This window comes from Neofelis nebulosa, chromosome 17 (genome assembly GCF_028018385.1).
Source record: "Neofelis nebulosa isolate mNeoNeb1 chromosome 17, mNeoNeb1.pri, whole genome shotgun sequence".
Lineage (NCBI taxonomy): Eukaryota > Metazoa > Chordata > Mammalia > Carnivora > Felidae > Neofelis > Neofelis nebulosa.
In genome coordinates, this window is record NC_080798.1 from 61,960,995 (window position 1) to 61,975,410 (window position 14,416).

At 50.6% G+C, this 14,416-nt stretch overlaps 1 protein-coding gene across 6 annotated transcripts in view; it reads left to right on the top strand.

Moving 5' to 3' along the window:
• The window catches only part of SPIRE2 (spire type actin nucleation factor 2), a 37,199-nt gene extending 24,754 nt beyond the window's left edge, over nucleotides 1–12,445 (top strand). For 4 of the 6 annotated variants that reach the window (XM_058706783.1, XM_058706787.1, XM_058706788.1 and 1 more), the window contains exons 10-15: nucleotides 1,021–1,142; nucleotides 4,390–4,524; nucleotides 4,654–4,721; nucleotides 9,914–9,941; nucleotides 10,958–11,073; nucleotides 11,403–12,445. In XM_058706783.1, coding sequence (XP_058562766.1) covers nucleotides 1,021–1,142; nucleotides 4,390–4,524; nucleotides 4,654–4,721; nucleotides 9,914–9,941; nucleotides 10,958–11,073; nucleotides 11,403–11,625 — 692 coding nt within the window. In that variant the 3' untranslated portion in view covers nucleotides 11,626–12,445. Of the gene's footprint in view, nucleotides 1–1,020; nucleotides 1,143–4,389; nucleotides 4,525–4,653; nucleotides 4,722–5,091; nucleotides 7,016–9,913; nucleotides 9,942–10,957; nucleotides 11,099–11,402 lie in introns of those variants that run through there. The other 2 variants (XM_058706784.1, XM_058706789.1) reach the window with 2 other exon arrangements.
• The last annotated feature ends 1,971 nt before the right edge of the window (nucleotides 12,446–14,416 follow it).

Consider the following 14,416-nt stretch of genomic DNA (forward strand, 5'->3'; position numbering starts at 1 on the left):
GATGGTAGAAGGATAGATGGATGGATGATGGGTAGATGAATAGATAGATGATAGATGGGTGGGTAGATGAATGACAGGGATAATGGACAATGATGGATGATGGGTCAATGATGGATGGATAGATGGATGACAGAAGATGGATAGGTGGATTATGGATGGATTATGGGTGGATTGATGGATGGTGGATGGATGGATGATGGATGATGACGGGTGGATGGATGGATGGATGGATGGATAGACAAATAGCTAGGTGGACAGATAGATGACTGACAGGTCCTTCTAGTCTTTTTTTTTCTGATCAGTGAAAACTTGTCTGCAGTGAACCAGATGGGTCGTGCCACACACCCCACTCTAGAACCTGACTTGTCACCTTGTTTCCCTGCTCTGCACAGAGGACAGAAAAATCCTACTGGCCACACAGGGTCAGTTCGTCCCACTGTTGTAGGGCTGTGCTCCACAACGTGCTGACGGGACATGGGGTTATCTTCCCCCATCCACTGTTTCCTACTATACGTGGCCAGGCCACCCTTTCTGCTCTCAGCGTTATCTTGAGCCACCCTGTTCTCTTGCCAGCCTCAAGGTGGCCCAGCTTGGTAGCTGATGCACTTTCTGGAGTGAAGAGGTCCAGGCCAGGCCAATTCCATACTTCACTGTCCTTGTCCCCCCACAAGTGTCCTGAAGACTCAGAGCTGCCTCTCAGGTCCTGTTCCACCCCTCTCTGCATGAAGTGCAGTGAGTGGCACTAGTGACGTCTTCCTGCATGACTGCTGCCATCTGCCTTCACTTTTGGCGGCCATGCGGCTCCTGATGTTGGCTCGTTCACCGGGATAAGATATGGGGCCCCTGCAGGTGTCCCTTGAGCCTGCCACACTGACTTGCTCTCTACATGACCTTCTCCTTGATTACTGCCCCCATGGCCCCCTACTGCTTGACCAGCCGTCTCCATCACCCCCTGGGCACAGCCCTCCCACACAGTGTCTGCCTGGTTGTCCTGACAGGGCTCCTGTGCTCTTACTCTAGGTTCCTTCCCTGTAAGTGTCCAGGTCCAGCCTGACCCTAGCTCTCTACCACACAGTGACCTGGGCTCAGCAGAGGACCGGCCGGAGGCTTCTGCAGCCCCAGACACCAATCATCTGTGGCTGGTGAGTGATGGAGGCATTGTTGTCCAGGGTGCTGGGTGGGGGCGCCTCTTGGGCCCTTATCCTCACCTCTCCCCTGGACACGGCCCAGCAGGGGTGGGGCAGTTCCTTCCGTGGGTGTGGCTAGGTCTGCTCCAGAACCACCAAATCTGAGGTTGGTCTTTGCTGCTCCCTTCTGGGACTTCTGGGAACTGCAGCCCCAAGGCCAAAGAAAGGACCTTGCTAAGGAGACTGGGGACATCTGAAGTTCTTAGTTCCCTGTGGGGGTTAGGACAGATGGGAGACTGGAGCTCTGTGCTCGAAGGCAGCAAGATGTGACAGCATCTTATAGGGTCATGATTCTGGCACTACGCTGCTTACTCTCTGCATCTGGGCTTTCTCAGCGTTGGGTTTTATCTGACTTGTAACTGGGAGGAGCTAACACCTGCTGGTATTTTGAGTCCCGCCCCCCATCCTTGGACCTGAGCCTTGGCGTATGCTTTCATCAGAGGGATGACAGGTGAAGTGCCTGGTGAGCACAGGGCATCCGGATGTCAACAATGTCGTTACCATCATTTCCTTGAAGTTTTGTCAGGAGGCTTAAATGAGAACACACGTTAAAATTGCCTTGAAAAGTGCCCTAAAATTATAAGGTAGTGTTACCACTGATACTCCCCAACCAAGTTCTGTATCATCTACTGCTGCATTAAAAATTACCCCAAAACTTAAAACTGTAAACAACAAACACTTATTATCTCACAGAGCTTCTGAGGGTTAGAAATCCAGAAGTGGCTCGGCTGGGCGGCCTGGTTCAGGACCTCCCCGCAGGGGGCACTTGGAAGGTGGCTTCTCCTGTGGCTGTTGCCGGCAGGCCGAGCTTCCCCTGCACGTGGACCTCTTCACAGGGCTCTCAGGTGTCCTCACAGCATGGTGGCTGGCTTCCCCCAGAGCTGGTGGTCTGAGAAACAGCAAAGCAGAAGCCAGTGTCTTTACGACCAAGTCTCAGAAGTGACTCATTGTTATCTCCAGCTTTCTCTGTCCATTAGAAGTGAGTCGCTAAGTACATCCTCAGGGGAGGGGGATTAAGGCCCACTTTTCTTTATTTTTTTGTGGGAGGAACAAGGACCAAGTTTTTTACTTGCTCATTTCTTGCATTGGAAGCATTCCTTGATGACCTGCTTGGCCTGAGACTCTTTGCCGTAGTCCTTAACCACCACACAACTACAACTGACCACCGTACGGGGTTTTTCCTGTCACTTTTACAGAGGCCGACCCACTCCCCTCGCTTCTTGTCGTCATCACCAGTAATTAGGTTGACCTGGTGCTCAGCACGAGGTGCCTCCACCGCGTGGACACTCAGAGATGGGTGTGGTCCTCGTGTAAGGCTTTGGCAGCTCCTCAGAGTCCACTTGCTGGGCCACCATGGGTGAGGGCGGTCTTCACCCCCTCTTGTAAAGCAGCGATGCCTCCCTCGGCCATGGCGGTGGGTACGGGTGGGGCTGAATCGTGAGTGCACTCAAGCCCCTGCTTAACTCAGGGCGGCAGGGAAAGAGGAAGGCCACTTCTTGAAGGGAAGTCAAGGAATTGGGGGACACGTATGTATTCCTTTAATTAAGTATTCAGGGTGGGGAGGCCCATTTTAAAATGGCAAGTCCCATAAGTGTATTTTTTTTTAAGTTTATTTCTTTATTTTGAGAGAGAGAGAGAGAGAGAGAGAGAGATCACAAGCAGGGAGGGGCAGAGAGAGAGGGAGAGAGAATCCCAAGCAGGCTCCATGTTGTCAGCATGGAGCCTGACACGGAGCTTGAATCCACGGACCGTGAGATCATGACCTGAGCCGAAACCAAGAGTCGGACATTTAACTAACTGAGCCACCAAGGCACCCCCCATAAGTGTACTCTTTTTTTATTTTTTAACGTTTATTCATTTTTGAGAGACAGAGAGAGACCGAGCATGAGCGGGGAAGGGGCAGAGAGAGGGAGACACAGAATCTGAAACAGGCTCCAGGCTCTGAGCCGTCAGCACAGAGCCCGATGCGGGGCTCGAACCCACGGACTGTGAGATCATGACCTGAGCTGAAGTCGGATGCTCAACCGACTGAGCCACCCAGGTGCTCCACTCTTACTTTTTTTAAATGTTTATTTATTTTTGAGAGAGAGAGAGTACATGAAGGAGGGGCAGAGAGAGAGAGAGAGAGAGAGAGAGAGACAGAGACAGAGACAGAGGATCCAAAGCGGGCTCTCTGCTGACAACAGAGCCTGACGCGGGGCTCAAACCCATGAACCGTGAGATCATGGCCTGAGCCAAAGTTGGACGCTTAATTGACTGAGCCTCCCAGGCACCCCTATAAGTGTCTTCTTGGCACAGATGTCAGGAGTGCTTTCTGAGACGTTTGGCTGTCAGACCTCATGTAACCTCCACACCCATCTCTGCCCTGAACACGTACTCATGGCCAATCTGATGAGCAACCTGCTGGTCTCCGCTCCCAACAGGAGCAACCCTAAATAGGATAATCCACCAGCAATGTGAAAGAAACAAACCACGCATCCCAACCCCCATCTCTGTGGCCCCCTCTTGGGGGGCCACCCCTCATGATGCCTCATCTCCGGAGCTAATAATTTGGGGTGCCAGGCGTGGCGCTAAGGACTTTGTGTGTTTTCTCAATGAAGCTGGAAGACACCCCACTTTATAGGAGAGGAGCTGAGCAACCCCTCCGGAGGGTGGGCAGAATGAGGCACAGTCACTGTGGTGGCCCAAAGGGGTAGGTGGCTGTGGCAGGTGGGACACGTACCACCTACAGATGGGCAGGCTTGGTGGTGAGCACCGAGTCAGGCAGCATGCAGGAGGCGCCTAGGGCCTTCAGCCGCCAGGGGAGAGAGAGCTCTGTGGTGAAGGGCTTCAGAAGGAGAGGAGGTGGGCCTGGGGCCTCTGGATGGTTGCGACCGGTGGTGGTGTGTGTTTGCAGGTGGGGAACGAGGTGGGAGGCAGATGTTTCTGGTCTGGAGAGCACCGTGAACAGAGGCGGGGATGCTAGAGGGATGTGGTCATCAGCAGGCTGGGTGCGGGCCGGGTGACAGGAGTAGCGTGTGTGGGTCCCAGCAGTAGATGAGGTGAAGGCTGGGGTGTTTTAGGAAGTTGCTAGGTTTGGGTAGACTGAGGCCAGGAAGATTCCAGAGTCCTCAGAGAAGAGAGACCCTTATGGACAGACTCCTGAAAGGCCTCGTCCCTCAAGGCCTGAGGAGCACTGACCCATTGACCCTTTTATCCCCAGGAGTTCAGCCACCCCGCGGAGAGCCTTGCTCTGACCGTGGAGGAAGTGATGGATGTGCGCCGTGTGCTGGTAAAGGCTGAGATGGAGAAGTTCCTGCAGAACAAGGAGCTCGTCAGCAGTCTCAGGAAGGGGAAGGTGAGGTGGCCCGGACCCAGCTGCTCCCTCAGCAGGCAGGAGCCCTGGGTTGAGGGCGGGCCAGGCAGCCTGGACCCTGGATTGCTCCCTCACCACGCAGGACTAACTCATCTGGTCCTTTGCTTACAGATTTGTTGCTGTTGCCGAGCCAAGTTCCCGCTGTTCTCCTGGCCACCCACCTGTCTCTTTTGCAAGAGGTAAGCCTGTGTAAGCACCTTGGCTGTGAGTAACACGGGAGGAGCAGTAAGGTTTCTAAGCCAGCACTGTCCGGTAGAATTTCCTGTGATTGTGGGGATGTTTCTTCACACACTGTGGCTAGTGCAACTACAGAACGTTAATTTCTCATTTTTAAGTTCATGTTAATAGCTAAGGGGCTTCCATTTTCAGCCAAGGTAGGGTAACAGGCATCAGAACAGGCACCTTCCACCTGAAACAACCAAAAATACCCATAAAAAGTAAAAAACCCAAAGAACAGGAAACAACGGTTTTCAAGATATTGACTATCGGGCAACAGCAGGAAGGAGGCAGGTGAGCCCAAGGATGGCCTCAATTGCCTGGAGTTTCTAGGTCACAGCCCAGAGGCCACTCAGCTCCTTGACTGGAGGCAGTAAAGCTCAGAAGCCAGAGGGACCAAGGCAGCCAGAGGTCTTAGTGCAGATTTCCAGCCGGGGGAGAGCTGTCCCCAGGGCAAGCCTCGGGCCTGCAGGAGATTGTCCTGGAGTGTTCAGTAGGGGACCAATCAGCACATACAAGGAAAGGAAGCTCCTGAAGGCTGGGAAAGAATCATCCTGAAGCAGGTACTGGCAGACTCTGGCCCCCAGGCCAAATCTGGCCTACTACTTGCCTTGTGAATAAAGTTTTATTGGAACAAAGCCACACCCATTTGTTTATTATTCATTTAGCCATATCCAAAATGTTTGCTCTGTGACCCTTTACAGAAAAAGTGTACTGACCCTGTGCTAAAGCTTTCAAGGAACAGTACTAGGAATAGTGTGTGTTCCCACCAGCCATGGTGGAAATGTTGTAATTCACGAACCATTGAAGGTCTTGTTCCACTAGTGGGGAATAAGTGCCCCCAGACTGAGCATTGTTCCAGACCTAAAAGTTCATAAAAGCAAGACTTGGAAATAGTTTGGAAAGGACCAAACTATTCCTAACTATCTTATCCAGCACTCAGCAAGAGAAAATGTCTAGCATCCAATCAAAGATTATCAGGCATGTCAAGAAGCAAGAAAATACGACCCATGATAGAAAAATCAGTCAAAATCGCCCAGAACTGGGGCACCTGGGTGGCTCAGTTGGTTGAGCATCCGACTCTTGATTTCAGCTCAGGTTGTGATCTCACAGTTTATGGGATCCAGCCCTGCACTGGGCTCCGTGCTGAGTGTGGAGCTTGGTTGGGATTCTCTCTCTCCCCCGCTGCCCCTCCCTTCCTTGCTCACATGCACGTATATGCTCACTCTCTCTCACTATTTAAAAAAAAAAAAAAAAAAAGAGAGAAAAGAAAAAAGAAAGACTCCCGGAACTGACACAGACATTCGAATTAGCAGTTCTGAAGTTCTAAACTATTTCATATGTTCAAAAAGTTAGAGGCATGAAAGATAAAAAGACACAAAGTTCTAGACCTGGAACTAGAATGTTTGGATGAATGTTTGGAATTACACTGGATTGAACATCCAGAAGAATGTGCAGAAGAAAACATTAGTGAACTCAAAGACCAAGCAATAGAAACCACCTAAAATGAAAACACTGAGAGAAAATGTTATTTTTTTTTTAGAATGTTTAAAAAGTTTTACTTATTTAAGTAATCTCTACACCCAACGTGGGGCTCAAACTCACGACCTCAAGATCAAGAGTCCCATCCTTTAACGACTGAGCCAGCCAGGCGCTCCAGAGAAAAAATAACTTAAAAAGTGAAAATGGTCTCAGTGACCTGTGGGTTAATGTTAAGCCTAATATAGATGTAATTAAAGTCCCCAAAGAAAAAGGGGGGGGGGGGGACAGAAAAAGTATTTGAAGAAATAATAGCTTAAAAAGTTTTCCAAATTTGATGAAAAATATAAACTTACAAGAAACTTAATCCCAAGCATGAGAAACATGAATAAAATCATATCAAGCCATATATTAATCAAATTGATTAAAAACCAGTAATAAAGAGAATTTCTTAAAATCAGCCAGCAAATAAAGACTTCTCACTGAGATAACGTGAGCAAGAGGAGAGTAAACCAGCGTTTCTGATGGACTGAAAAACTGTCAATCTAAAACCCTAAACCAAGAAAGAGTATGCTTCAAAGATAAAGACAAGGGACACCTGGGTGGCTCAGGTGGTTGTCTGACTCTTCATTTTAGCTCAGGTCTTGAGATGGAACCCAGCACGCTCAGCCTGGAGCCTGTTTGAGATTCTCTCTCCCTCTCCCTCTCTCTGCAGCACACAAGTGCGCGCGCTCTCTCTCTCTCTCTCTCTCTCTCTCTCTCTCTCTCTCTCTCTCTCTTTCTCTTTCTCAAATAAAACAGGGACACCTGGGTGACTCAGTCGATTGGGTATCTGATTTCAGCTCAGGTCATGATCTCGCGGTTCCTGGGTTCGAGCCCTGGGTCAGGCTCTGTGCTGATGGCTCAGAGCCTGGAGCCTGCTTCCGATTCTGTGTCTCCCTCTCTTTGCCCCTCACCTGCTCATGCTCTGTCTCTGTCTCAAAAATAAGTAAACTTAAAAAAAATAATAATAAAACAAACGAACAAGCAAAAACAAAGACACAAATAAAAACATATCCAGAAATACAAAAACCAAAAGAATTCTTTACCAGTAGACCCACACTATAATTTTCAACAAGGTCCTTCACATAGAAGGAAAATGATAGCAAATGGAAAGAGTGGGAGAGCACCGGAAACAGCAAGTACGAAGATGACATAGAAGAGTATTTTGTTATAACTTTTTACAAGGTAAATCAATATCTAGCACCCAACAGGGTGAAATTCAGTGCTTGGTATCCAATCGATGATTACCAGGCATGCCAAAAAATTAACAGCAAGGTACTGTAGGACTTGCATCTGTAAGAAGTATCATAACCGTAGCATTAAGGCCAAGGAGGGGATCAGAGGCATGCTATAGGAGACTTCTTGTGCTCTACGTGAAGTGGTAAGATATTATTGAAGGTAGAGTTAAGGAGTGTAGTGTAAGTCTGAAAGCAACCACTAAAACAATAAAACAGAGGAATAGCGTGGAATCATAAAAAATAGTCGATTAATACAGGAGGCAGAAAGGAAAAGGGGACAAAGAACAAATAGGGCCAAAAGAAAACAAACAGCAAAACAACAGCCCTAAATTCCACTGTGTCATAATTACCTTAACTGTGAAAGGTCTAAACAATTGGACTAATAGGCCGTGTCCCAGATTGAGTGAAGAAAGCAAGACTGCTGCCTGCAAACACACTTTATGTATGTATGTATGTACTTCTTTATGGATGTATGTGTGTATTTACATATTCATGTATGTATGTATTTATGCGCAGATGAGTGAGGGGCAGAGAGAGAATCCTAGGAGGGGCAGAGGGTGGAGGAGGGAGGGAGGTGGCAGGGAGAGAGAGAGAGAGAGAGAGAGAGAGAGAGAAAGAGAGAGAGAAGTGGGGCTCAAGCTCACCCAATGTGGGACTCAAACACACAAACCCTGAGATCATGACCTGAACCAAGGTCAGATACTTAACAACTGAGCCACCCAGGCACCTAAGACATGTACTTTACGTTTTATTGATAAAAAAAATTTTTTTTAATGTTTATTTATTTTTGAGAGACAGAGTGTGAGCAGGAGAGGGGTAGAGAGAGAGGGAGACACAGGATCCGAAGCAGGTTCCAAGCTCCAAGCTGTCAGCACAGAGTCCGACTCAGGGCTCAAACTCACGAACCGTGAGATCATGACCAGAGCCGAAGTACAACGCTTAACGGACTGAGCCACCCAGGCGCCCCTAAGACATGTACTTTATATAAAAAGGCAAAAGTTGGTTAGGAGAAGAATGGAGAAAGATATGCCATGCCAATACCAGTCAAAAGAAAGATGACATTAATATCAAAGTAGATGGCAAAAGACGTTACTGGAGATAAAGGAGTCCCTTTCCTAACGACAGAGGGAGGAAATAACCCTTCTGAACATTTCACATACCTAACCAGAGATTCAAAATACATGCAGTAAATATCTGATAAAGTTGCAAGGCAAAATAGATAAATCCACACTTAAAGTGAGAGATTTCGATAGCCTTCTCTCAATAATTGGTAGGACTTGTAAACAGAAAAAAACTAAGAAGATTTGAATGACACTGACAACCAACCTGATCTGCTATCCATAGAGCACTCTGCCAACCACAGCAGAGTGTACATGCTTCTTATGTGCACGTGGGATATTTACCAAAATACACCATATTCTGGGTCAGAAAACAAGTCTCAAAAACGTGGAAGGATTCAAGTCATGGCAAGTAAGTTTCCTGACCGCAGTGAAATCAAATATAATTAACCTAGAGTTTTCTTGGTGGCAAAACCATTATGAGACATCCATGTAAGACAGCACAGTCCCTTGCTTTAAAAAAATGAACTTGAGGGGCGCCTGGGTGGCTCAGTCGGTTAAGCGTCCGACTTCAGCTCAGGTCACGATCTCGCGGTCCGTGAGTTCGAGCCCCGCGTCGGGCTCTGGGCTGATGGCTCAGAGCCTGGAGCCTGCTTCTGATTCTGTGTCTCCCTCTCTCTCTCTGCCCCTCCCCCGTTCATGTTCTGTCTCTGTCTCAAAAATAAATAAAAAGGTTAAAAAAAATTAAAAAATGAACTTGGACCATCTGTCCTAATGCAGAGAAGAACCCCAGGTGTATCTTTATAGAATAGTATGCATAACACCCCACTTCATTTATTTTTGTTTTATTTTAAGCGTGTATCTTTGTCCGTCATACTTAGATCTAGAGAAGGGGAAACGCGTCACCAGGGTCTGCCACTGAGGGTGGCCTTTATGATTTGCAGTCACGGCTCTCTCTAGTGTCTGAATTTGTACAGGAAGGCATTCGTGTTTTAAGTCAGCAGTGGGGATTCAAAAGATGTCAATCACTGCTTAAGACTGACTGCTCGGGGCGCCTCTGGCTCAGATGGTGCCTCTGTGGCAGGAGGCGTCAGGCACACGCAAGTGCAGAGGGCGTGAGAAAGCTCCAGACCGAAATGTTGCAGAGAAAAAGCCAGCTGTGAGGGGCAGAAATATTTTGGATGCAGCCTAAGTAAAAAGAAAAGATTTGGGGGGGTAAAACACGTAAAGCACTGAGGTAGCTGGTCTCTAGCCGAAGGGCGGGCAGTTTGCCTGGTGGGAATGGTCTCTCTGTGGCTTCTTCACTGCTGACCCCGCGTCCCTCTTCTTTCCCTCCAGGGCTGTCTGCACTTCCTGCAGCATAAAGGTGAGGATCGTCTGGGGTCTGAGCGAGGCCCCAGGTATCTGAGGTGTCCTGTGGTTGACTTGGCTTGTCCAGGAGGGCAGAGCCGGGGGACAGAGGCTCTGCTGTCTCCTGTTGGCCGGTCAGACGTGCACCAGTCACTTCGTCTATCTCCTTCCTCCACACAAGACCCATCCCTACAGTTTCCAAGACTGTAGTTTTTAAAGACCCTTGTAGGTGGTGTTGTTTTTTTTTTAACGTTCCATGTGAGCAGGCTACTGCCAAGAAAAACCCTTCATTTTCCCTCTAAGACTCCTACCTTCTTTTATTTTTAAAAAGTTTAATGTTTATTTATTTTTGAGAGAGACAGAGCAAGCAGGGGAGGGACAGAGAGAGAGGGAGACACAGAATCTGAAGGAGGCTCCAGGTTCTGAGCCGTCAGCACAGAGCCTGACATGGGGCTCGAACCCACGGACCGCGAGATCATGACCTGAGCCGAAGTCGGATGCTTAACCGACTGAGCCACCGAGGTGCCCCTGGACTCTTACCTTCTGACGCTACATCTCCCCTGAGTGTTTCCGGAAAGGTTTTTGTAGCAGTCTGGGCGCGTCTGCGTACATGCAGGTGTGCAAACGTAGAAGGGTAATCACACTTCGAACTCTGTCACCCCACCACACCTCCGCCTAGAAACCATGGCTTGCTGGAAAAGGGTTTTACCACCAGTTTTCAAACCCTTTGCGTTTTGCGGTTTCAGCACTGGGCAACCTCCAACTCATCAAGTATCTACTGCATGCAGGGCATGCTGGCGGGCCCTCTGGGTACGCCTGTCTGGATGAGCAGCGTGTGGTTGGGTGTGGGGAACGAGTGAGGAGACACATGCCTTCAGGTGGCCGGCATGGGGTGGGCATCCAGAGAGCACACACGGTCACAACGTCACCCTGCAGACACTCCCCTGCCACCCCACAGGCCCAGAGCAGGCAGCTGTGCCCCTCGCCATCTCTGTTGGGGTAGCCTTGTCCACATCTCCCTCTGTGTTGTAGATGAAGATGCCTTCTAAGAAGTTTGCACACATTCCTGTCTACACGCTGGGCTTTGAGAGTCCTCGGAGGGTGTCAGCTACCAGAACCACGCCGACCCAGAGAAGAGATGCCTTCCAGTGCGTTCCTTTGCCCTTTGCTGAGGTCACTGTGGTGATCAGGCATCGAGAGTAATACAGGAGCTGGGGTGGTTTGCTGGGACACTGCCAGGACACAGAAATCCAAGGCACTTGTCCAGAAAGGGATGTCTCAGAGAGCTCTGGGGGCTAAGTAGTGTGAGCTGGAAACTGAACCGGGTGGTCAGATCCTCTTGAGGAAGAGCTTTTGCTGGGGGCGGGGGGTGGGTGGGAAGGATGCGTGTGTGTGTGTGTGGGGGGGGGGGGGTAGGCTGTGGACATGGAGAAGGGAACCAGAGGGAGACTTCCCTGATGGCTCCGTCCTGCTCCAGATCCCTGCAGGGGCCCCAGTGGCCGAGTGTGGAGGAGGCATTCCCACACATCTACACCCACGGCTCTGTCCTCAAGGACGTCTGCAGTGACTGCACCAGCTTCGTGGCAGACGTAGTGCGCTCCAGCCGCAAGAGTGTGGATGCCCTCAACACCACGCCTCGCCGCACCCGCCAGACCCAGTCCCTGTACATCCCTAACACCTGGACTCTCAACTTCAAGTGATGGCTCTCAGCCTTCCTGCGACATCTAGCCAGAGGCTTTTCAAGGTGGCCAGACCTCTGAGGAGGAGCCAGGCTAGTCCTGGACCTGGCTGAGAAACTCCCTATCCTGAGGCACAGCTGCTGGCCTGCCCTCCTACGTGTGCATGTACATATATACATATATAGATACATTTATACAATATATACACACAGCCTATATATTTATATACATCTGTCCTGGCCCTAGAGTGTATTTGGGGTCAGGCTCACTGCAGGACCCTCCCTGGGGGAGGCTGTTTCCTGTTGGGAGACCTGGGGTGGGATGGAAGTGGGTTTTTCTCACTCGGGAAGGGCATGTTGGAGAGACAACAGTGGATTCCAGATGATGGGGCTCTGGAGAGACCCCCACCCCCGTTTTTGTTCTTTCCTCCATCCCAAGGATGAGAACACGGCAGCTTCCCCTCCCTGGGTAGATGTCCAGGTTGGGACAGGACACCGTGGTTCCCGGGTAGACGGGAGCATCCTGCTGGCCTCTGCACTCTGAGCAGGAACCCGGGCAGCAGAGCCACTGGGGAAGACCGTGAGTGGGCTGATCTTCTCCTGGTGGGTGTCACGCCCTTCCACTCGGAAGGCCCAAGGCCAAGCTCACCCCTTGCTCCCTGCCCAGCATCCACGCCCCAGCCAGTATGCCACGTGGCTGGTGTTGCCATCCGCACAGACTCAGAGGTCCAGAGATGGTGCCGGTTCCAGGGACCTGGCGATGCTGGGCGTCCCGGTACAGGGAGGAACTCTGTAAATTTGTACACGAGGCCACTCTTGGCCTAATAAAGGTGGTCTCACAGCCTTCTGTCTGGGGTGTGGAGTGAGGACTATTGAGCCACAGTGGTGGGCACATTCTCCAAGGGCGGAAGCTGGGCTCTGAGGGACAGCCCGCCCTCTGGTGCGCACTGGGCACACACGGGCGTCTCAGGATGCCCAGCATGAGATGGGGGCGCTCAGGCCCCTCCTACCCGTGATGCCCAGCTTCACAATCTGGCGTCTTGGTCCTCTGGCCAGCAGGGCTGCATTCGGCTCAGCCTGAGGCCTGTAACCTGCCAGCCTGGGAGACCCTGTGGCCTCATCCCCAGATGGCTACGCCTGTTCTCTGGGCACATGATTCCTTTAGGTTTGCACCTGTGTGCTCTGCCTGCCTCATGAATCTGTGGGGGGGGGGGGGGGGAAGTGGGGGGGGGTTCTGTTGTCATCCTGCCTTCCAGATAAGGAAACCAAGGCTCCAGACGGAGGAAGGAATTTGCCAAAGATACACAGCTCACTTGGGATCTCAATTCAGGCCTATCCAATGCCAGGCTCTAATGTTTGCCGCACTGGCCCAGAGGAGGCCCTGAGGCACAGGACTTGTGACAGATGGGCCTACAGGGGAGGGTACTTCGTCAGCTGGGGTCCAGGACATTCAATGACACTAAATTAAAACAGCCAGTAAAAACAGCCAGCTCTCAACACTTGTTCTAGGTACTTCATGGGCCGGGAGTATTATTATTCCCATTTAAACATAAGAAAGCAGGCACAGAGGGGCACCTGGCTGGCTCAGTCAGTTGTGCGCCCGACTTTGGCTTGGGTCATGATGTTTGTGGGTTCGAGCCCTACATCAGGTTCTGTGCTGACAGCTCAGACCCTGGAGCCTGCTTCGGACCCTGTGTCTCCCTCTCTCTGTGCCTCCCCCACTCTCACTGTGTGTGTGTCTCTCAAAAATGAATAAACATTAAAAAAAAAAAAACAAAAAAAAAACAGGCACAGAAAGGTAAAGAATTGCCCATGGTCACACAGCCAGCAATGGGAAAGCTGACATTTGTGCAGCACCCTCCATGGGGAGACGCTCCTGGGAGGTGAACACGGTCCTCATTGTTCTAATTCCACAGCTGAGGAAACGGGCCAGGGGACAGGTGCAGGCACACATTCCCAGTAGGGGAAACCAGAGTTCTAACCTACGTTTGGACTATTTGGAATAAAAACCCGTCTTGGGACAGTGGGGCTGAATGGCAAGCTTGAAGGTGAAGTCGGAATGGAGCTAGTGCAGGGCTCGCCGCCTGGGGACCCCAGGCACTGAACACGGTGCCATGAGCCCGCCGAGCCGCCTAACTCAGACTGTGACAAACACAGGTCGCTTTCTCTAGAACTGGTCACAACCTAATTCCTTACTGAGGACCACGCCTTTGGTAGCACAGGCAGAAACGTACGTTCAGGGAGGGCACCACTCAAGCTGGGCCTGATGTTGCCATCTCAGTGTCACCTGGCCGCACTCCTGTGGAAGGCAAAGGAGAAAGCTCCTGCAAGGTGAGACTCCCTAAGTTTCCATCCACAGGCGGGGCAAAAAACCTGTATAAATTGGTCACATCACTTCAGGGGTGACAAAAAATCTATTTAATAACTAGCCTGGCCCTGGACAATCCGAATGGACGAGAGAGTGGTGTCCTGGAGGGTCCACCTATGCTGGGCATAACCCTTTAATAGTGGGATTATGGGAGGTGATTATGGGAGGGAATTATGGGAGGAAAGGAGGGTAAGTTCTAGGGTACTCCAGGGGAGTGGATGGAGGAGGAGGGGCATGGGGCAGGCTTGAGAGAGCAGCCATGTGCCCTCCAGTGCTGTCTTCCTCTGTGTGTCTCTGGAGACTCAATTCCCATCTGAGAGAGGAACATGCAGTCTTATGAGGGAGGCAAGATGCGTGCAGCTCACCCGTCAAGAGACGGGGATCCGAGAGGGCATGACCCACCCCGTTCCGGCCTCCCTTTCTTGGTCCTTCCTCATTTGAACTC